Genomic DNA, 23,478 nt, shown 5'->3' on the forward strand with positions numbered 1-23,478 from the left:
GCTCCTCTAGCAGCCACGATGTTCTCACCTTACTGCCGGGGTGCAGGTCCCTTCCCCTCTCAGGCCTCCTTTCTAATGCGGGCAATGCATGGACAAGGAAGTGCTAGCCAGAGTATTTTTCAGGATTCTACCCCCTAGTCAAGTGGGAAGGTGAGTGCGTGGCTCCCAGAGACCTGGGTCTGATGACTCCTGGCTTTGTTTCTATGGCTGTGCAACCTTGGGTAAGCTGCCCAACCTCTCTGAGCCTCTGGCTTCTTATGCAAACAGCTGCACAAGGCAACCCCTGCCTCCTGGGATGTGAAAGCCCTTGGTCTGTCCTGGCGTGGGGCCCAAGGCCTCAGCGGTGGAACCAGGGGTCGCACCCTCCCTCCTCTGGCCAGCTAAGCTCTTTTGGGGGAGGAAGGAGATGAGGTTCTTCTCTCAGGAGTGGATGCTCTGCTCTGCCCTCCCCAGGGGGAGTGGGGGGACCACACTCCCGCTGAGAAGTTCAGGGCCAGGCCGAGGGACCCAGGGGCTGGCCCACTCCAGCTCCGCTTTCCCAGGCCGCCCTGCTGCAGGTGGGGGCCAGGGCAGGCAGCCCCTTGCCACCGGTAGGTTCCAGGGGCCCGGGTGGGTGCTCTTCCCCAGAGTGGAGGAACTCTGCACGCTGGGCAGCCCTGGCCCCCTCTGGAGGCACTGGGGAGACCGAGCTCAGGGAACCAGTGGCCCCCTCCCTCCCCAACCCCCCGCTCCCAAAAAGCCTGAGGCCTGCCGAGGGGAGGGTTTGAAGGCAGATGGTGGAGCCATTTTCTGCCTCCATGAGGGCTGATTGAAGGGCAATGAGGCAGCTAATGCGAAGAAAGATAGAAATTTACTTGCTTTAACTTCATACGGCCCACAGTGAAAGAGTTCATTCAGTCGCCGGCCCGCCGTATCTGATGGATGAATAAACCATTTGCCGCATTGATCATGCCTCTACATCACGGTTTACTTCATGGGCCATTTGCCTCCAATTTCTCCTTCTCAGCCCTGTTTCATGCTTTCTTTCGCCCTCTCCCCATCCCCCGTCCCTCCCCACCAACTCTCTCTCTCCTTTTTTTTTTTTCACTCTCTTCCCTCCCCCAACACCCCCACACCCCCAACCCGAGATGACATTGGAAGTGAGCCCTCCCGCTGGGATGGATAAATAGGTGGTATTGATACTCAGCAACAAACTATTTGTCATTTGAACTGGGCTTTTAGGAAGGCAGAGTAAAAAGAAGGCAGGCGTGAGCCACCACCTCGGAATGCAAAGCAAATGTCACTTTATTTCTATTTAGTTATTTTATTTAATCGGTGCTGTCAGGGTGTCCTGCTTCCCACTGCAGAGAGAGTGGGGATGCCGGACTCGCCTGGTCTTCCCACCTCCTCTCTCCTCCCAAATGCACTCTCATCCTGTTCCATTCTCATCATGTTCGTGGCTCCGGTTAAGTGCGGCAGGGGAAAGTGACAAGCCCCAGGTCCAAGTCTGAAGGCCCAGTGCGGGTAGAGGTGGGAGGCAGGAGAGTTCAGATGGAGGGGCTGGGGTCTGAGCCCAGGTAGGCAGCTCGGAGTTCAACCTGGGGCTGGACAGTCAGTGAGGAGCCCCCGGCAGGCGGGGAAGGACCTGTGGAGTCCTGTTGGTCACCCAGAGGCCCCAAGCCCTGGATCACTTTGCCTTTTGGCCGAGGATAGCCCTGGTCCCAGGGAAGGTGGTGGTTGGTTAGGCCTGGGGAGCCGGGCATGTCTCTGACCATATCCCTCGTGCTGTCTCTCAACAAAGCAGCTGGGAAACAATGGCGGGGTGGTGGTGGAGAGCAGCGGAAAGAGCACGGGACAGGGGTTCTAGAGTCCTCGGTCTGACTCCCACACCGGGAGGCGGGGCAGCGTGATGGGGACAGGCAGCTTCTTTGGCCTTGGTTTTTCCACCTGGTCCATGGAGCCATCAGGCTGCAGGTCCTCAAGGAGGCCCCTCACCCCTCCTTGGGTCTGTCTTGGCGGTCCATTCTGGGTCCCTGCTCCTGCCCGCTAAGTGGAGACAGGAAAGGATGGCAGCTGGCCTTGAAGGCACTTTGAAGGCTCAAGGGCCTTATTCCCAGTCCCATCTGAGCCCAGGAGGAAAGCTAGGAGGATCACCATCCCTGTTTGCCCAGGACTGGGTGGTGGGGGGAGGGTCTCCGAGTCTGGAACCAGGATGGTTGGTCATCCTGACATAGAGTCAACAAGCAAGGTGACCGCAGGGAGCGACCTCAGGGTCCTGGTGGCCCCGCCTCTCTGCCCCACCCGAGCAGCTCTTCTCCGAGGCAGGTGTCAGCAGGAGGCTGTTCCAGTCATCCTGTCTCCTGCAAGGCAGGTGACAGCACCAGGCCCTAGTTGGCACCTTCTTGGATGACTTTCATGTCCAGTAAGAAATTTAGAAACTGTCTATGTATTTAAATTATAAGGCAGTCAAAAGAAAGTGTTAGTCACTCAGTTGTGTCTGGTAGCCTGCCAGGCTCTTCCCTCTGTGGGATTCTCCAGGCAAGAGTACTAAAGTGGGTAGCCATTCCCTTCTCCAGAGGATCTTCCCAGTTGAGGGATCAAACCCAGTTCTCCCACACTGCAGGCAGATTCTTTATCGTCTGAGCCACCAAGGAAGCCCAAGGCAGTCAAAAGCAGATATCATTCCCCCTCTCCACCTATTTTACAGATGAGAAAACTGAGGCTCAAAGAGGTGAAGCAACTTGTCACAGCCTGACTCCCAGCTTTGGGGTGTTTTCCACCACTCTGAAATCTATCACATCACTGTTCAAGGCCTCGTGGGTTTCCTGCCCTGGGCCACGTGGCCACTGCCACCCCCGCACAGCCTACGTCACAGCCCCGACAGTCCCCGTCCGCCTCTAGTTCTTCCTCTGTAGGTGGGGGAACAATTCTTGACCTCACCCACCAGGGCTGCAGAAAACGCAAAGGAAACTGCAGATGCGAAGTGACATGGGAATGCTTGCAGGGTTTTGACAGCCAGGGATTGAAGGGACTGCACTTCCCAGGATGTCAGCAGGTGGACAACAGCTGGGCCCTGGGATGCCCACGGGAAGGACTTGAGCAGTCAGGCCCAAGAGCCCCCCTGGCCTCATCGTGGCAAGGGTCCAAGCCGCAGCCTGTGGGGGTAGGGGGTAGGCGGTTGGCGGGGAGGGGCCTGGGGAGTTCCAGGCAGCCAGCCGCCCCTCCACCACCGCATTGAGTTGAGAAAGAGGCCCAATTTCCAACACGCCCAAGAGAAAAATATACATAAAGGTTGATGTGTTTTCAAATGGGTTTTTGCTTCGCTCTTCTCTTTTCTCCCCGTGTGTATTAACCTCGGGGACCCCAGGGACGGCTCTCCTTGCCGGAGCACCTGCTGGGGTCAGGCACAGCCATTAGCTTTGCGGTCAGTGCAGAATAAACCCCAATTCCCGGCCGAGAGAGAGCGTGCGGGTGTGCCCACGCCCGCTCCCGAGAAGCCCACGTAGCTCCTCACTCCCCCAAAGTCACGCTTTTCCTGCCTGACTGGCTCCTCCTGCTATTCCACCTCCAGCTGTGGGGGCGTCGAAGAAAAAGATGAGATCAAGTTGAGGGGAAAAATTGTCTGATTTCTCGAGCCTTTTGTTTCCCAGGCCCCTGGCAAGTGGGGCTGGCTCCAGGTAGGGGGGCTGGGAGGCCGGCCTGCTGGCTGGACTGGCCAGCCGACGGCAAGTGCCAGCAGGACCCTGGCTCTGGAGAGGGCTGCAGGAGACTGACCTGGCACAGCTCGGCTGGGACACGCTGTCCTCCAACCTCTTTCTGTCTTGTCAGAACCAAGCGCCTCCAGGCCTCTACACAAAGACCCAGGACCCGGCCAAAGCCCCCAACAGCCCGGACACCCTTGAGATCGAGTTCAAGAAAGGTAGGTGCCTGCCCAGTCAGGACTCCATGGAGTGGACTTTTGGGGCCCTGGCTCCTTGCCCCTCCTTGCCTGGGAGCCCTCTGGGCATGAGCCCTCTGTATTCCTCCTGTGTTTCGCGGAAGCCAGGGTTCAGATGGGGTCTTCCCAGCTACCCACTCCCCGGATGGCATAATCCATGGAAGCCTTCAGATTTGGGAGGAAAGCACCCCAGCGGCTGTCCCCTGGTCGGTGGGCACCAGGTCTGGAGGAAGCATCCTGGGGAAGTCACTCCACTTTCCGGGGCCTCAGTCTCCTCACCTGTAAACTGGGAATAAAAGAACACTTGCTGCCTCATGTTTTCACGGTACAGAGTGAGAGCTGGATGGGGTGTATCTGGCGCAGGAGTGCTCACCAAGGAGGTGCTCACCCAGTAGGAGAGCCAACCTTGAGGGCCCCCTCTGACCCCACAGCTACTCCTAAGTTAGCTGCCTGGTGCATCTTCCTACCTCCCCACCCTGGGTTCAAAGCTGCTGCCACACTTGGCTTATGTTCTGATTTCCTCCTCATCTTCTCTGCAACCAACATGAAGCGTTTGCTAGCTTGGCCCGAGTGCCCGGCCTTGAGCCTGGCATCAGGGACACCCTTCCCACCCCCACCTTGCCTTGGAAGACAGAGGGGAAGGCAAGACATGCTGGGTAATGGAAGGAGCAGGACCTGCTTCAGGGTGAGGGCTCAGGATGTCCAAGGAGAGGACTTTTCCAGGAGGCTGCAGAAATCGGAGAGACTTCCTGGAGGAGGTGGCACTGGGCAGGAGCTGGAGGAGCCAAGAAGGGGGCGTGAAGGCATCCCAACTCCAGGCAGGGAGGCTGGTCCTTCCAGCCACAGGCAGGGAGGGAGCCGAAGGAGAGGGACTCAGAGACAGATCCCAGCTCCCCGCTGCTAGTGTGACCTTGGGTCTCAGGCTCGTTCACCTGTAAAATGGGCCACAGGAATGATGCTTGTAGCTGCTGAGCATAGTGGTACTTTAATCATCGGCCTCCTGGCCTTTCTCAAGGGCCCGGCTGCGCCAGTGGGTGTTTTCATCGCTCTGGCCCCACCTCTGCCATCAGTTCAGACACTTGAGTGTCATGCCCCCTGGGGACCAAAAGGCCCTTAAAGTCTAAGGCCCTCAAGGTCAGCTGGAGCACTGAGTAAGTCTTATGCCCACCCTCTGTGACCCAGGGCCGTGTGGATGTGAGGCCTCTGAGCATCATCTCTGAGAAGATGAGGGGTGCACCCAGGCCACACCCCACCCCCTACCCCCTGGAGATCCCTTGGAGCCGGGGAGAGTGGTTGAGGGTGGGAGGTGAGCGGGAGGCCGCAGACTGTCCTGCACGCTGGACACCAGCTCTAGCCCCCTTTTCCTCCAGGAATAGATAGGCCAGCCCCAAGGACCGAGCCCGAGAAGAAACGTGTTCCATTTTAATGATTTGGGGACTGTCTAGAAAAAAAAAAAAAGTAGACGGAGGAACCCTCCCTGACGACTCCCCATTCACTCTCTAGTTAATTTATTTGAAGTTTTAATCTAATTATTAACTATTTTAAAGGCTAAGAGGCTTTCTCCGTTGGCGGCAGCAACAATGTCTGCTCGTCTCTGGGGGCAGGCCTCATCCAAGGCCCCGCAAGGACGACAATAGGGCCCGGAGGGAGAGAAAGGGAGAGGGGAGAGGCGGGTGGGGCGGGGCGGTGGGCAGAGGGGCTTAAGGTTCATTATTGGGCAGACTTACATTTAATAGCAATTTACAACCAAGTTATAAAACCCCTGGAAATGGGGGTTAAGAATGGCCAGGCTGACAGCCCCTGAGCGAAGCCCCTCCAAGCGGCGCCCAGCTAATAAAGACTCGAAAGCCGCTATTGAGGCCTGATTGGCATCCGATCGCTGGCTCCATGATAATGAGCTGGGCAGATGGGTGGGAGATTAGCCGCCAACTTTGAACAGCTTTTCTTTGTCACTGTTACAGCTCTCTTGTTAGGCCGCTAATACATTTATTGCTCATTTCACACCGCTCGAGAAAGTGCCCCTTGCTATTCAAAGTCAACCCCGAACCCACCCACCACCCCCCCATCCCGCCACCCCCTTTGACTTCCCTCCCGAGCGGTCACCTTCCTCCTGCCGCCCCAGACCCGACTTCTCAGAATTCACTGGCGCCTCCAACAGCTCGCCGGCTGGAACAGGCATCTCGCCCCGATCTGGGGTGCAGGGTCGGGGCGTGGGGGTCCGCCTGACAGACGCGGCAGGGGGCCGTGTGTGTGTGTGTGTGTGTGTGAGTTCAGCCGCACTTCGGCCAGGCTGGCCCCCCGGTAACTGGTGGGACAGAAGGTCCTCCGTCGTAAGACAATGGCGGAGCGTGAAATTCAATTAGTTCAGGGCCTGGTTCCAATTTCACAGCCCCTAAATGCAAAAGGGGCAGAGAGAATGGGAAGGGTGGGGGAGCGCGTTTTTATTGCATTTTCCCTTTCATTCTGGGGGGCTTTCTCGCCCCTTCTCCTCCCCAGCAGGCCTCAACCTGCACTGGGCTTCTCAAGGAGTCATTTGGAGTCCATATCTGTCACCTCCATTTAAGGCGTTGCGGGCAGAGGGGGAGGGCGGGGTGGCAGCCACAGACTCCTCCGCTGAGCTCCAACCATGGGCCCCCTGCCCTCTCCTCCCGCCCTAGGGGTCCCCGTGAAGGTGACCAACGTCGGGGATGGCACCACTCACAGCACAGCCTTGGAGCTTTTCCTGTACCTGAATGAAGTCGCGTGAGTGCCTGCTGGGAACCCACCGGCCAGTCCCCGCCTAGACCGCTGTGGCTGGTGGCCCCGGCCCGAGCCTTAGGAGCCGAGGAGGACAGGCCCGTGTCCTGCAGTCAGCCCTGGCACCAGCCCCATAGGCGTAGGGCCCTTTGGTTCTGTACGAGAGTCCCGGGGGCCCTGGGCCTTAGAAAGGAACAACCCCAGAGCATCTTCTGCCCCTGGGGATGGTCCAGTTGAGCCTCCTCAGGTCTCAGCTGGGTGTGAGGCCAGGCTAGAAGAACAGCTGAGCAGTGGAGAAGGCTGGATACCACGCCAGGCCCAGGTGGAGGTAACGGAAGTTGCATACTGAACTTACCGTGTGTCCCAGGCAATCCCTTCCCTCCTTGGGCCTCAGTTGCCCCACCTGTACAATGGGTGGTTGGACAAGTTCACCCGGCTCAGATGTCCTCTGAGTCTTGAGTCCTGATGCCCTGCACATGGCCCCCAGTGACCAGATGGTTCTTCCCACAGTGGCAAGCACGGCGTGGGCCGCATCGACATCGTGGAAAACCGCTTCATCGGGATGAAGTCTCGGGGTAAGTCTGCTCGCCACCCCTGGGGGCATGGCTTGGCTCCCAGAGGCCCCTGACACCCCCCATCACGTTCCAGCATCGCTACTCCCAGGCTGACTTTGGGCAAGTTCTTTCACCCTGCCGGACAGTTTCCCTTCTGTGAAGTGGGGATGAGGGACCTCTGACCACTGATATCTGATGGCATCAGGAGAAGAGCTGTCCCCGGAGCAGGGAGAGGTGAGAGGAGAGAGGAGGCGGGCCCAGGGCCCAGAGGTCAGGCACTCCAGTGCGCTGGGGGCGGGTCAGCCAGGCTTAGAAGCAGGCCACGTAGGGCCGATTTCGTGGTCATTAAAGCGACATTGAGGAGGCCAGCTGGCCTGGCAGGGTGGGAATCTTGCCAGGGGTGGGTGCTATGAGCCGGCCGGGGCCTGAGGGCCTGTCTCATGACATGCTCGTTGTTCAGTCGTTCAGTTGTGTCTGGCTTTTTGCAGCCCCACGGACTGCAGCACACCAGGTTTCTCCGTCCTTCACCATCTCCCAAAGCTTGCTCAAACTCATGTCCATTGAGTTGATCATGCCATCCAACCATCTCATCCTCTGTCGCTGCCTTCTCCTCCTGCCTTCAGTTTTTCCCAGCATCAAGGTCTTTTCCAATGGGTAGATTCTTCGCATCAGGTGGCCAAAGTATTGGAGCTTCAGCTTTAGCATCAGTCCTTCCAATGTATATTCAGAGTTGATTTCCTTTAGGACTGGACTTTTTGCATGATGCTGGGGTGGGGCTCTGCCTTGGTGCTGAGTGGCTGCCCAGCCCATATCCATCCACCTCTGGCTGGGCCTGGAAGGAGGTGAGGCTGGTCCCCAAGCAGGTCAGAGACCATGGTTCCCTCTCAGTCCCTCACTGGGTCATCTCGACTGCACCCAACCCCCATCCCATTCGAGGAGATCTCATGTCCTGTGTGATGAAGCAATGCTGCGTGCTTCTGACTTCCATGAGGGAGGGGCAAGCCAGCCGTTGAGAGTACCAGTAGTGGGATTAAGGTCCCTTGTGTGAGCAGGTGTTCAGCTCGCTTTGCTAAGGTCAATTTAAAAAGATGTCACAACTAAAGAAAACCAGGCCAAGGTCATGGCCCTTTGTCCCTCGGGATGTTTTTCACTGAGACTCTAAAATCCAAAGAGAACTCGTGGCAGATTTCAGGTCAGGGCATTGGTCCTCGAGGCAGGATGCCAGGGCTCTCACGTGGCGTTCAGGCTCACGGCTCCTGGCTGATGACCTTGGACTTGGTAGCTCAGTTTCTCCAGGTGCAGTGTGGCAGGCGTTGGGACAAGAGTTGGATCATTCTGGCTCTGACCTGTTTGAATTTATCTCAAAAGGGGAAGAAGGAAGCAAAGCGGCTTTGCCTCCTGTGTGTGTGTTTTTTCCCTCCTAGACAGGACTATTATTGTGAAAAACAACCTAATTGAAAGTCTCGAGAAGACCTTGTGGAGAACAATATTACTAATTAGCTGCTCCCTTGTACCCTCTCTTACCTTTGTGTCTTACCTATACCAACATCTGATTAAACGTCCCTTTGTCTCACTTTGCCCTTGGGAGGCAGCACAACGCAAATTATCTGAGGCAGACCCCGGAGGGACCTCGTTGAGCCAGAGCCCAGCACCCTTGCTTTACAGGCGGGGAAACCAAGGCTCAAAATCACAGGCATGTTGGTGGTAGGATCAGGACTAATGTCAAGTCCCAGAGAGGCATGGGGTGGAGGGCTGAGGGCTTGAACTCTGCAGTGGGGCCGATCTGGGTTCTGCTGCCGCTGCTGCTGCTGCTGCTGCTAAGTCGCTTCAGTCGTGTCCTACTCTGTGCGACCCCATAGACGGCAGCCCTCCAGGCTCCGCCGTCCCTCCAGTGGGTTGCCATTTCCTTCTCCAATGCATGAAAATGAAAGTGAAGTCGCTCAGTCATGTCTGACTCTTAGCGACCTCATGAACTGCAGCCTACCAGGCTCCACTGTCCGTGGGATTTTCCAGGCAAGAGTACTGGAGTGGGGTGCCATTACCTTCTCCAATCCAGGTTCTAGCCCATGTGTATTAGCAGGAACTGGCCCAGCGGAAGAGCTTCTTGAATGCAGCAGTCCCATAGGGATGCTGAAAGGGTCAAGGCGGCCTTTGCCCTCTGGGAACTGTCCAGTCTGCACCACGATCATGTCCCTTCTCTGTCCAGGGCAGGCATCACTGATTGTGGATGTAGGTCAACAGTGCTGACAGCGGATAGACAGCCTGAGATCACTCTGTGAAATGGCACCCGAGTGGACTGGACTGTTCTGGGAAGACATCCTGAAAGAGATGGCAGGAGAAAAGACTTTACCTGGTAGAAGAAGGTGGGATAGAAAGGAGCGGGAGCCTTCCAGTATGAGTGGCAGGAGCAGCCCCAAGTGGCCAATTGGGTGGTGGATTAGGTGTGAGGCTGGCCGGCCTTCTGGAGGCCTGGCAGAGGTGTCAGGGGCCAGACTCGGGCTCCAGACTCGACTGCCTGCCTTGACTCCATCACCCTTCGGAAAGGAACGTAGCCTTTTCAGAGAGGCTTCATCCGTGAAATGGGTTGTTGGGCAGATCGAACACCTCTGTGTTGACCTATAGTGGGTGCCATGCCTGGAGGTAGGCTTCCTCCCTGTTCCCCAGAATTGGGGGTGTCATCACCTTTGAAGACTGGAGCCATGAGGTTAGCGCTCAGTTCCAGCTCCCTTGGCTCCTTACCATCCACCTGAGGAGAAGATTCCTGGAGCATAGGCCTCACTCTGCCCAAGCACCGCGTGGGCACCGTTGAGGGGCTTTCCCTAAAAGCACAGCATTTAGCCTGAGAGTTGCTTGCTGTGTATCCTCAGGCAAGTTGCTTTCCGTCTCTGCAACTCCTACTGGCAAAGGTGGGCACGCTAGAGGATCTCACCTTCTCTCTCTCAAGTTCTACCTTGCCTATCTTCTGACTTGGGAAGTGAGAAAAGAAAGTTGCTTCTTCATTTTAGGGGGAGGTCTTGCTTTTTATTTCTCCACTCCCAATAAGTCACTATGAGAAAGAAAGGGACAATAGACGAGAACGTCGTGGGTTTGCCCAAGAGATTTTTATTAGGTCTACGGCCAGGGGAAAAGCTGTTAATTGTCAATCATATGGAGGGCGGAGCAGGAAGGTGCTATTGTTCGTACGTTGGTGTACAAGGGGGGGAAATGTCGTTTGTATTGATTTTATAAAGCTTAGAGTTGAAATTGGTTAAGGGCTTTTTTTTTTTTTTTTTTTTTTGCCGGGGTGGGGGAGGCTGGGTGGGTAGGAAGTTGGCAGTGCTAACGTGCCAGGTCCGGGGCGGCCAGGTTAGCGGCACTTGGGGCCATGGGGTCAGCGGGCCGGGGGCTGGGGAAGCCGAAGATGGAGTAGCTTTCGCTGTATTGTGGCTGTTCACATCGTCATTATCACATTATCTTTTTAACTCTGGAGGGGGTCTAATTAAGTGAAGTAAATGAAATCAGTGGGGAGGAGAACGGGGGCGAGGCAGGCAGGAGGGAAGCCGAGAAGGAGCTGGCGCTGGTCCTTCCCTCACCTTCTCCCCCCAGCCCTGCCCCGCGGGTCTCGCCTCTGCTGCTTCCCTCGGTGACGTCCGCCCTCGCCTCCTCACCTGCCTTCTGTTCTCCCCTCCACTCCTCCCTTCCACTCTCTTCCATCTTCCTCCCTCCTTCCCACCTCTCTCGCATCCTCCCCTCCTCTATCACTTCCTCCTTTCTCTATCACTTTCTGGTGAAGACAGACTTAAAAGAGTTGCCGCCTGCCTCTCCAGACCTCCCAGAGTCTCCACTCAGAATATTCCTGATTGGAGGGAGACCTGTGAGGCAAAGGTGTTCACATTCCCAGAAGCCCGGAGTGGTCAGCACCAGAGGCCCACCCTGATTCCCAGGGTGGGGCCCGAGGGGCACTGGGAGCATAGAGGAAGGCTAGCAACCCACCAGGACCTGTCTCCCCATCACCATGGCAACTGCCTCTCTCCTTGGCCATGGGATCTAAGCGGGGAGCTCTTGGGCTCCAGCCCAGCTCCCCTCCCCCGGCCTTTCCAAATCCCTTCCTCTGGACACTGCTTACCCAAAGGACCAGAGGCGGTGGTCCAGGTGTCTTAACCTTCACCTCTGCCCTCCCACCCCCCCCCACCCGACCCCCCGGCTGAGTTGGCCGATCCCACTCAATTCTGCCAAATTGCTCAATTTCTGGGCTAACCTGGCAGCCTCAGGAAAACAGATGAGAAAAATTTAAGCGGCCGCAGCTGTTTTGGTTCCCACCTCTTCCTCCTCCGTCCACTTTCCCCCCACCCCGGCCGCCCCCGAGCTCCTCGTCCTTCTTCCCCACCCGCTCCTCGGCAGTAATTATGGTGTGATTGAAGCCGCTCCGCAGAGAACTGCTGACATCTCTGTCTTTTTCCTGTAAACACGGGGAGATGAAAATAGACACTTGAATCCGCTGTGCGTGTCACTCGGAAGATATCTGTTGTCTCTTCCCCAGCGACACCGAGACTCAGCTGTCATTTCCTCCTTCTTTTTGCACAGTGGTTTGTATGCCGACTGTCAAAAGCCCCAAATCCATAGCCTTTAAGCATCAGGATTCTATCACTAGGTTGTTTTTTTTTTTAAGTCATTTTTTCCCCAGAAAAAAATACACAGAAATCATCTGTACCCCCTACCCCTGTGGAGAGGAGAAGGAAAGCTTTAAGATGCACACACACACACACACACACACACACACACACACACACGACAGCAGCAACCTGAAAACAAGCTTTTTGATCAGTCACAATTAACTTTAACACCTTCTAAGGCAAGGAACGGGAATATTAATTGTGCTGGTGTGTTTCACGGCTGCGGCTTCTCTTCTTGCCCACGACTCCTCCCACAGCACCCTCGGAGGGCTGACGGTCATGTGGCTGGTCCTGAGGGCTCAGCGATGGGTGACAGTCCACTAGACACTCTCCATTCTTTTACTGGGGACAGCTCTGATGGGGCAGTTTGGGGGTGGTGCTGGGGGACAGGGGCTTCCCAGGTGACTCAGTGGTAAAGAACTTGCCTGCCAATGCAGGAGATGCGGGTTCAATCCCTGGGCTGGGAAGACCCCCCTCCCCCAAGAAGGAAATGGCAACCCACTCCAGTATTCTTGCCTGGAGAATCCCATGGACAGAGGAGCATGGCGTGCTGCAGTCCATGGGGCCGCCAAGAGTCAGACACGACTGAGCGCCTGAGCGACTGTCCCCAGAAGGCACCGGCCCCAAAGCCTGCGCTGAGTTCTCGTCCACTTTTCACAGGCGTCCTGAGCCCAGTGTCCCCGGCCTCGCGCTGTCGTTTTCTCAGCCACCCACCTGTCTCCCACCTCGTCAGCCCCTCTAAGCCCCTTCGGGGTTGAGTCTCTGAGGCAGTCTGTGGACGTGGATGACAGAGCCGCTGTGAACTGTTTATGAGAGTCATGATGAGGGGTCGAGGGGGCCCGAGGCACTCCCCGGGGAGTCGAGGACTTGGGCCTGCCGCGTGAACTGGGGGATATTGGTGTTTTCCTACTGGGGAAACAGTTGTGTTTACCCCCACAGCTGATTCAGGGCAGCAGAAGTGGCCCAAGAGCTCCGGGCACAAAAGTGAAACAGGACCGGTGTGTCCTAGCAACGCCTTGCCTCTCTGCGCATGTCCCCGAACCCCAGGATGTGGCGGGTTTGCAGATAAGAGACTCGCTTCCCTATAGAGAGGCTCTTTTCCACTCTGGAGCACCTCAGAGCCTTGGGAACACTCTTCCTTGGCCACAACAGCTCAGACTTGGGTGTCCCCTTCATGCTTGGTGAGCACTGGATCACTTTGCAAAAGGCCCTAAGAGGCAACCAAGAGCAGAGATGGAAAACTCAGAGGCAGGTCTCAGTCTCCCCATCTGCGAAATGGGTGCATTGGGCCAAATCAGGATTTTTAAGGACTGCTTGTGGAGTCCAGGGTTTGCAGGGGGACCTCTGCTCCCCACAGCTGGACCTCATCTTTGATTGTATATGTTGAGCTTCTACCTAAGGCTGTTTGAATGCTGGGTTTGCAGCTGAATTAGGAAAATACAGGCCATCCTTAAGGACCCTGACATTTCTGTGGATTCCCAGACTTAGATTAAAGACTAGAGAAGTTCTCAGAGGAGAAAATTTCTGGCTACTTACATCAGACACGACCTTGTTCATGTCCCCTATGGACTTCAGAGTTTAAACAGTCTCCTCCATTCTGGTTTTGTTTTTTTTTTTTAAGCATTTTTAAATTGCGGTAAAACATACAAAACATTGGAAAAAATCCTGATGTTTCGAAAGACTGAAGGCAAAAGAAGGGGGCAGCAAAGCATGAGATGGTTAGATAGCATCACCGACTCCATGAACATGAATTTGAGCAAACTCTAGGAGATGGTGAAGGACAGGGAAGTCCAGCAGGCTGCAGTCCATGGGTTTGCGAAGAGTTGGATATGACTTAGCAACTGAACAACAACAAATACAAAACGTACAGCTTACCATTTAAACTGTTTGAGTGTCCTGTTCAGTGGCATTAAGGACACCATTCATGTTGTGTAAGCACCAGCCTGCATCTCCAGAACGCTTTCGTCTTCTCAAAGCGAGGCCCCATTAAACACCAACTCCCCTCTCCCCCTCCCCAGCCCCTGGCACCCAGCATTCTACTTGGTTTCTATGAGCTGGACTCTCAGGAACCTCATGTGAGCAGGATGACGCAGTATCTGTCTCTTGGTGATTTGTCTCTGGTTGAGTTCACTGCGCATCCTGTCCTCGCGTGTATCAGGACTTCCTTTTAAGGCTGAATATTTCACTATGGAAATATCTCTTTCTGTTTATCCATCCTTCTATTGTTGGGCATTCTGATTGCTTCCACCTTTTGGCTCTTGTGCACAATGCTGCCATGAACTTGGGCGTATGAATCCCTTCTGTGGAAAGATGACCACGTAAATTTTGAGGAAAACCAAAAATCTGTCCCTTTAACGCCATAACACTATTTGGCGGGAAGAAAGGGACTTTTGGGGGTGGTGTTCATGGGGGAGGGTTATGACCGCTTCATCAGGACAGCAGACACAAGGCGGGTTTATCCAAGGTGCTCACCCGAACTTGACTCATGGGGCCACACTGCCAGGATTGCCTTTGCCAATTCTGCCTCTTGGTGCCTCAGTGTCCCCAAACCTAGGATGGCGCCCACTCATCAGATCTCCCTCCCAGGGCCAGGCGCCCCCTTGTCACTTGGAGGCAGTGTGGTCCAAGCAGGTTGTTTAGCAAATGCAGGATTCGGGCCAGAGATGATGGGGAGAGCACTGATCAAGACTCTTCCCGCGACCTTCCGGGAAGGTCATCACCTGCTGGCCCACAGGGCAGCAGACAGCACCGCTCGGGGGCTGCTCCCAGCTCCACTTCAGCTACATCCCTCCCCCCGGGAGGCTCAGTTTCCCCCTCGGTACAGTGAGGTCAGCCCCGAGCTGACCAAGGTGGTGAGGATTTCTCAGCAGAGATGAGGCTGCAGCGGAGCCGCCAGCCGAAACTGGCATGTGTGTGCACACGTGTCCACGCGTGTGCATGTGTGTGAGCAGCCGTCCCCTCCCCTGGCTCCCTAGGGGAAGGCAGGAAGGGACGTTCAGGGCCCTGGGCTCCAGCAGAATCGGTTTAATTACAGGTTTTCAGCTGCGGGCCGGTGGGCATGAGTTGGGGAGGAGGGGGGATCGGCTCTGAAACCCTGTCATTTTCCAGCATCCGAGGGCCTCTGCAAAGGGGGGCATCTAGACATTTTCTCCGCAAGCCGCAGAGTGGACTGTCGTGGCCCCAGCGTGAACATAATGGCAGATGCATTTTGCAGCAAGCTGGGAGTGAATGGGTCCGACCGGCTTGTCTCCTGTCAGACGAGTCATTATTATTATTTTTTTTTTTTGTCATTGGCTGACAGTTTGGGTTTCATGCGTTTCTCTCTTTTTTTCTTCTCTTCCCCCTGCCTGGAAAAATGGCTAGGTATCTACGAGACCCCAGCGGGGACGATCCTTTACCACGCTCATTTAGATATTGAGGCCTTCACCATGGACCGGGAAGTGCGCAAAATCAAGCAAGGCCTGGGCTTGAAATTCGCCGAGCTGGTCTACACGGGTGCGTAGACCCTGCAGCTGGCTCCCTTCCCTCCCTGACCCAGGGGCACCCTCCTCCTCCAGTCCCAGCTCACCCACTGCCACCTGCGCAAGAGCCTGAAAGATGCAGGTTGAAGGGGCTGGAGAGTGGGCAGGAGACAAGGAGCGAGGAGCGGACTGTGGGACTGCCTGGTTCATGAGGTCTTGAGGGAAGCGTGCCAGTTCCCCGGGGCGTCTTGCAGCTCTGCTGCCTGCAACCCACGGGACTGCAGAGGGGGCCAGGGCAGCATCCTGCCAAGTTTCATCCAGCATGTGCCGGGTACCTGGCACCATGTGGGGACTGAGCCGTCCCGGAGGGCCCCCTCCCCCAAGTTCCTAAGAGAACTGTGGCCAGAAACCAAGGCTCCGGGCAAACGGAACTTATAGAGCATTACCCAGCTGAAAGTGGCCGAGTTGGGCTGGACCTCAGGTCAGCCTGTCTCCAGGCAGAACCCCTCAAGCAACTCCATGAACTGCCTAATATTGACCAAGAATAGGGCCTGAGCACTACATGGGCCAGATCCCCACTGGGAAGCCACCAGGGCCACACGTACCCATTTCACAGGTGAGGAGACTGAGTTTCCATGCCTCACCTGCCATCTGACCAGGCCTCCTGACTCCAGATCCATCCCAGACATTGTAAAAGGAGTGAGCAGATCCAACCTGTTGCCTGTTTTTGTTCAGCCCATAAGCTAAGACCATTTACATGGTTTTTACATTTTTCAATAGTTAGGAAAAAAATTTTTTAAGTAGTACCTATTTCATGTAATATGAAAATCATAGGAAATTCAAATTTCAGCATCCATAAATAGTTTTTTGGAGAAGGAAATGGCCCACCCATTCCAGTATTCTTGCCTTGAAGATCCCATGGACAGAGGAGCCTGGCAGGCTACGGTCTATGGGATCACAAAAGAGTCAGACATGACTTCGCAACTAAACACCAACAAATAGTTTTTTTGGCACCTCCTTGCTCATTTGTGTCCATGTTGTTGAGCACTTTGGAACTGCTCTGGCATAGCTGAGTAGTAGCTACAGCAGCTACGTGGCCCATAGAGCCTAAAATATTTACTATCTGGCCCTTTCTAGAAAGGGCTGAGCCTATTCTATAACATTCACATCTCCCTAATTTGAGAAATCATGTCATAACAGACCCTCTCAGCTGTTGGGAGGATGGACTGCCGTTCTCTGGGAGCCTGGATGTCAGAAGGACCCTAGGAAAGTTAATATTCATAGTAACTGCCTGGTATAAGTCTCACCTCTTCCGCTGGTCCCCCACTTGGAAGTTTCGCTTCCTCTGAAACCTTGGAATAGCTATAACTCATCTCGGGATTTCAGGGCGACATGGTGGTTATTGGCTGGCATTATTTTTCCCTCCCATTGTTCCCAGCAGCTTTGAAACCCCAGGGCCCCCCTCTTCCCAGGTACAGACAGGTGTTTAAATACCATTGTCTCCTGCGGACTCTCGTGCTCAGTGGGGTTTCCACGCTGAAAGGTGGATTTTGGTTACAAAGTGGGAGAGTCATTAAGCTATGGCAGGCAGTGATGGGGGACAGCACCTGGCCAAGGCCGCTTCTGGGGCGTCCATGGGGGCTGAGCGGAGACCAGGCTGCCAGGCTCCCCATGCAAGATCGGCTGCCGCCTCTTGCTGCCTGGCCCTGAACCGGGTATTACCTAATCTTAGCTGCACAGAGGCGAGATGAAAATGCTTGTCCAAGGTTTCAGAGCCGCTGAGCCGTGGCTTGGAGCCCAGGATAAGCTGGCTTCAGAGGCCAAGTTCTCGGCCACTTCAGTAGATGCCAGGGGATGGAAGGTGGGCTGAGCCCATTTGTGAGGGATGACCAAGGGGCACTGGCGTGTACAGGCCCACCCTGGGTGTCTGGGGCACAAGTTGGCCCCTAGCTGAGGGGCTGGTGCCTCGGCACCAGGCTGCCTGTGTTGAGTCCTTGCTGTCACCCACTGAGCCCCCTAAATCCCCAAAGGTTACAGTGATTAGGTTCAAAGGAAATGACACCTCAGAGTGGAGGCTCCTCTCAGGTAGTTGTTATTAAGTTCAGCCAGGCGCCTCTGATGTCCAGGCCCCCATAGATGTTAAGGTTGGCCTCCGGCAGCAGCCTGTTTCCTCAACAGCTCCGAGGGGCTGTGTGATAGGATTTCTCACATTAGGGATGCATAAATGTTAGAGAGTGGGGTTTAGCTTCAGCACATTCCTTAAGCCCCCTGTGCCTTGGTTTCTTCCTCTGAAGAGTGGAGATGAGGCTGCTTGTCTTACAGTGAGGACTCAATACATAGGTGAGTGGTAAAGAACCCGCCTGCCAATGCCAGAGATACAAGAGACACAGGTTTGATCCCTGGGTCGGGAAAATCCCCTGGAGAAGGAAATGGCAACCCACTCCAATATTCTTGCCTGGAGAATCCCATGGACAGAGAATCCTGGTGGACTACAGTCCATAGGGTTGCAAAGAGTCAGACACGACTGAAGCAACTTAGCACAAATGCATTGCATGGATATTTGCAAAGCCTCTAGGAGAGTGCCTGACTTGGTCTCCAAATGTGAACGCAGAACAGGGCTTTGCCTCTGGCTGGGTAGATCTTGAGTCTGTCTCCTCCCTCAGCCTCAGTTTCCTCTCCTGTAGGATAAAGGGCACTGGGCCAGATCCCTTCTTGTTCTGTCTAGCTCCCCCTGCAGATTGATCATTCTGCTGTGGCACTTGGCTTCCTTGGAGCCACTGTGGTCTCAGGGCCCGGGGAGACTGAGGCCCAAGAAAGCCCTTCTGTCTCGGGGCCACTCCCAGCTGCCCCAGCTTCTGTGACCACTGTCTTTCCCTACTCTCACGCCATTCTCAAATTCCTAATGTGGCTGTATGAAGTTTTCACAGGCACCCTCCCTCCAGGACCAGACATGGGCCTCACCCTGCAGGGTCATCCTGGCAGGAACCCCAGCTTCAGGGCCCCTCTCATTTAGGGGGTGTAGCTCACCTCTCCCCTCACCTCAGTTTCTTCAACAGTAAAATGGGTATAATACACAGAGGATTGTCATCCTAATTAATACAGAGTTTGGCTCAGCCCCACCCACCATGCACCCCCAGCCTGGGACACTCAGGGTCTCCCCAGGGCAGTGCTTAGGGCTCACTGTCCCACCACCCCAGGTTGGGTCTGCTGGGAAGAGAAACCTGAGTGCAAGGCCCCCGTGGAGGCAGCTGGGAGACCTGAGATAAAAGCCCAGGAGCTCCTACTGGGTTCTCTGCCCCCTTCTCTGGCTACATCGCTGCCTCTCTTCCAGCCTGTGACCCTAATGGGCTAATTACCCTGACTTAGAAAGGTGGCCGAGCCACTGGGGCATGGGGTGGGGAGGGGTGTGTGGCCCTCAGTGTCCCCTCCCACGGGAGTCTGGGCTAGAGGCAGGAGCACTCCGGATCTCTCTGTGTGCGTTTGGAAAGGTTCTCTCCTTCTCGGGGTGTCTGTCGCCCTGGATACAGTGAGGACCGGCAGGCCACATTCAGATCTCAAAAGCAGAAGCGCCCGCTGAATCCACACAGCCCCTAGAGAGTGGTGGGTAGCACCTCACTGTGCAAACGAGGAGACCAAGGCACAGAGGCTGCGCGGCCTGTCAAGGTGGAGCCAGAGGTGAGCGTAGGAGAGTGAGGACCCAACCCCTTCTCTCCCTGCCCGGCCCTCCCCAATGTCTGCGGGAGGGCCTGCTCCCCATTCCCACAGAGAGCCTCAGCAGGTGCCCCCGGAGGCCTTAGTCTCCGACAATAGCCACAGACCTGGGGCTGACCTGACCCTTTATCAGGGCAGGAGATCACACACCATCTGGCCCCACAGCTGCCCAGGTGGGCTCACCTTTCCAGCTCCGTTTCAGAGAAATCCTACCCCTCACCCTGTCCCTCCCCCAACCCCGATCACAGCCCCCTGCCCTCGGCAGAGACTGAGAGGAGCCGCTGTCCAGACCCTGGGAAGACGGGACTGAACACACAGCCCTCCCCGGCCTGAGGCATTCAGGGCAGGAGGGGTGGGGTGCGATGTATTTCTCAGGCACCTCAGTGTGCTTTAGATGCAGACGGCAAAGCTGCAAGACAATCATACAAGGCAGAGCTGTTAGAACTCGGGCCCACTGAGGTCAGGTCCAGCCCCCACCACTACAGCCTATGTGACTGGGGAAAAGCCTCAAATTCCGTGAGCTTAACTTCCTCACACAGAAAAGAGAGAGGCTAAGAGAAATGTTTGTCCCAAGACTCTTTGGGAGGATTCAAAGAGCTAGTCCAGGAACTTCCTTAATGGTCCAGTGGTTGAGACTCCAGGCTTCCAATGCAGGGGCCACGGGTTAGATCCCTGGTTTAAGACAGGGCACTTTTTTCAAAGGGCTCTGCCCACCCTGAGGGGTGGGGCTCTGCCTGGCTGTTGGCCCAGTGTTCACAGCAGTCCTGAGTCCATGGCCTCCACACAATAAGCCTGCTGGCCGTGGGAGTGGGGGAAGGAAGGGTCATTCCCACTTGGCAGATGGGGGAACAGGCGCAGGGAGGTGAAGGCCCCACACACCTAGTCTTGCTGACCCCAAACCCACCAACCAGCTGGGCACCCCCATCACTCAGTGACTTATATCTGAGTCCTACTTGAGGTCTTCTGCCTAATTTATCAGTCTGCTGCCCTGATAAGACTGAGCCCCCATGGGCAAAAGATGGGGGTCCCTTCACTGCTGTCTCCCCAGCACCTGACCTCCGGAGCTCCCTGAATATCTGTGGCATGAAGCAGTAGGTTAAAACCCCTCCTCCTGACCCTTGAGAGGTGACTGCATTGTAGCAGGGGTTGGGAGAGAACCCTACAGAGTCACAGGACTGGGCAGGTGGGCTTGCTCCTCCGTGTGGTCATTTACAAGAGCACATTGAGCCAGGACTCCGCATTGAACAGCATAGACACAGGACTGCCTCCCTCCCAGGCTCACGTCTGCCATGACGGGGCGAGGTTGGGGGACGTGCCTCGTGTGGATCCCAGTTCCCGCCACATCCTGGCCTGGGGCAGACAACACAGCGGGCCTCACTAGCACCCTTGTGTCTCCCTCCACGCAGGCTTCTGGCACAGCCCCGAGTGTGAGTTTGTCCGCCACTGCATCGCCAAGTCCCAGGAGCGCGTGGAAGGGAAAGTGCATGTGTCCGTCCTCAAGGGCCAGGTGTACATTCTCGGCCGGGAGTCCCCACTGTCCCTCTACAATGAGGAGCTCGTGAGGTAGGTGCCCCCCTCCCCTGCCCCCAGCTGGGCACAGACCCTCAGGTCTAGCATCTCCTCTCACTGTCTTTCTCAGCAAGGATGCTCCCAAGCATGTGCAAGGCGTGGAGGAGACAGTCCCAAAGAGCATCCACACCACCTCTGTCCTCATGGAACTTACAGCCTAGGTGGGGAGAAAGCCCCAGTCAGAGGATCACCCGAGGGTAGGATTAGGGAAGGTGGTGCTGGACCACCCAGAGATATAGGATACTTGGGTTGGGTATAATAACGGGGGTGGGGAGACGCGTCCCTGCAGAAGTCCTCTCTGAGCTAGTCTCCGAAAGAAAGGACTGTACCAGGGGGAGAGGCAGGGCGGGAGCATTTCCAGAGAGACTGTCCTGTGCAGAGAGTCCAAGTTGTGGAAGAACCCAGAACATCCCTGGCACAATAAGAACTCCAGGATGGGAGGGCCCTGGAGCCAGATTGTAAAGGACGGACACATCAGACCTGTGGCTTTGGTCCTCTCTGGCTGCTCTGGATTGAAGTGAGGTGGGAGCTGGCAAGGGTGGACACCAGGCCTCCCAGTGGGACATGCTGGAGGCTTGGACCAGTCTGCTGGATCTGGGAATAGAGTTAAGCAGATGGATTTGGCAGATATTTAGGAGGTGGAATTAAAAGGGCTTGGATGGGGAGAGAGATGGAAAAGTTCAGAACCATCCCGGGCTTTCCAGCATGAGCCACTGGGTAGACTTTGATGGCAACGACTGAGTTGAGAGAATGGGAGAAAATCACGCATTTGGATTTGGACATCTTGAGGGTTAGTTTTCTCTGAGATTTGGGCCAGGAGAACTATAGTTGGCGGTTGGACACACAGGGCTAGAGTTAATGAGAAACATAGGCTGAAGACGTTGGGTGGTAAGGCCAAGAGGAGACTGCCATGGGGAGCGACAGAGTTGGGTGAGAGGGAGCCAGGAGGGAACCTTGAAGAGCTGCCTCCCCGATGGGTCAGGGTGAGGGAGCTGAATGGCTGCGGGAGAGGTTGAGGAGACCTGGCAGGCTGGGTCTTTGGTGAAAGTGTGAAAGGGTTAGTTGCTGAGTCTCTTTTGTGACCCCATGAACTGTAGCCCAATAGGCTCCTCTGTCCATGGAATTCTCCAGGCCACAATACTGGAGTGGGTTGCCATTCTCTTCTCCAGGGGATCTTCCTGACCCAGGGATTGAACCTGGGTCTCCTACATTGCAGGCAGATTCTTTAGCAGGTTCCTATTAGCTGTACCTGTGTTTGCATCTTGAATGAGAGACTGGCCTTGACCATGGAGCCAAGTGGCCCCTTTGGAGGTCACCTGGTCAAACAAGAGGTGGGGACAGGCAACCCCACCTGACGCAAGTCCCAGGCCCTGTGTGGCCCCTCCCGGAAGGCAGTCGGGAATTAAAGTACGAGTTTTGTTTGGCAGTCAATATTATTTTCCTCTCTCTGTTCTCTTTGCCATGTTGCACTTCTCTCCCCCCCTTCAATCTTTCTAAACACTTTATAAGCCATAAATATAACTGAATCAGTTTAGATCAGTCGGGGTAAATGTCAAATTATCTTCTCTCTTTCTCTCTCTGGCTCTTTCTTCCCTCCCCCTCCAAATCTACAGCCTCTAATAATCTGTCCAACCCTTCATTAAGCCTTACAGTCTCACTCGGGGAGATTAAATGAATAAAGTAAAAAGGGAAAGGGGAAAAAAAGAGAGAAAAGCAGGAGCATTTATTCTCACTGTGTCTCCGACCATTTCCCTTTTCTTTCTGATTTCTACATCGCTGACTTGAAAGCCCTTGAGTGACAGCGTCACAGGGACCGGCGAGGAAGCCCCTAGAGGTAGCAGAACTGGAAATGCCGCGGCACAGTAGGTAGAAAGTAACGTAATTACAGAGCAGGTCAGAGCCACTCGAATGAACAAAAATAAAAGCACAGAGGTTTTCTGTAGACCGTCAGGGGAGGTAAAAAAAAAAAAAAAAATTCATTGTAAACTCTTTTTTCCACAGTGTACCCCCCCACCACCACACCACCCAAACTACAGTTTTTTAAGAGAGGTTTTTTCAGTTCCCGAGAAACACCTCTGGGACTCTTCGGCAGTCTGGTGGGACAAGTTTGTCCCAGAGGTGGGCTTCTCTTTGGCAGGGGCTGCTGGGGTGGTCTGAAGGGCCAGTCTGGGGGAAAAGGGTGGGAGAGTTTGTTTTGACTCATGAGAGATGGCTGGCCGGCCAGGGAGGAGGGGAACAGGATTGGCCCTGCTTTCTCCCTGGGCTGAATACAGGGACCCTTCCAAAGGGGACAAGGTGACTTGGAGAGCAGAAGTGAGGCCAGGTGTCCGAAGTCTGTTTGATGGTTGGTGGGGGCTGGGGCTGGGTGGCTCAGGGAGGGCTCGTGTTAAGCTTTATCACCGCAGCAACATCTGTAAAATCCATTCGAGGAGGCCGATGCTTTAGTTTGGTCCAGGCTCTCCCCTGCCTGGGGAAGGGTCCCAAGCCACAGCCCCCTGGAAGCCTGGTATCTTTTCCGCTTACCAGGAGCCTGCTAATCGGCTCCTGGTGACTTCAGCCACCTGAGCCCTGGAGGAGCCGACAGAGGTGAAAAGGAGGGAGCGTGGGAGTTCCATGTGCCAGCTTCAAGGTCCCGTGAAGGTCAGGGTAAGGGCGTGGTGGGGGGAGGCCCAGAGCCCGCATCCCGACAAGCCATAGGGCAGCCAGGCGCAGAGACTCCAGTTTATAATGATTTTTTTTTAAAACCTCCCCTGACAGTCTACAAGCCCACAGTACAAGCCCACAGTCCACAAAGAGCCAGTCAAAGGCACAGCCTCGGGGTCTGGGAAAAAGAACAGCAGATCCCCTTAGCTCCCCCCACCCCGCAACCACCCCCCCCC

The 23,478-nt window shown here is 55.4% G+C and overlaps 1 protein-coding gene across 1 annotated transcript in view; it reads left to right on the forward strand.

Annotated features, from left to right (window-relative positions):
- Positions 1-23,478, forward strand: part of ASS1 (argininosuccinate synthase 1) — a 51,351-nt gene that overhangs the window by 24,842 nt on the left and 3,031 nt on the right. The window contains exons 9-13 of the mRNA XM_018055982.1: positions 3,808-3,898; positions 6,574-6,658; positions 7,163-7,227; positions 15,222-15,353; positions 20,437-20,593. Of these exons, the coding sequence (XP_017911471.1) occupies positions 3,808-3,898; positions 6,574-6,658; positions 7,163-7,227; positions 15,222-15,353; positions 20,437-20,593 (530 nt within the window). The remainder of the gene's footprint in view (positions 1-3,807; positions 3,899-6,573; positions 6,659-7,162; positions 7,228-15,221; positions 15,354-20,436; positions 20,594-23,478) is intronic.

Source organism: Capra hircus, chromosome 11, assembly GCF_001704415.2.
Source record: "Capra hircus breed San Clemente chromosome 11, ASM170441v1, whole genome shotgun sequence".
NCBI lineage: Eukaryota > Metazoa > Chordata > Mammalia > Artiodactyla > Bovidae > Capra > Capra hircus.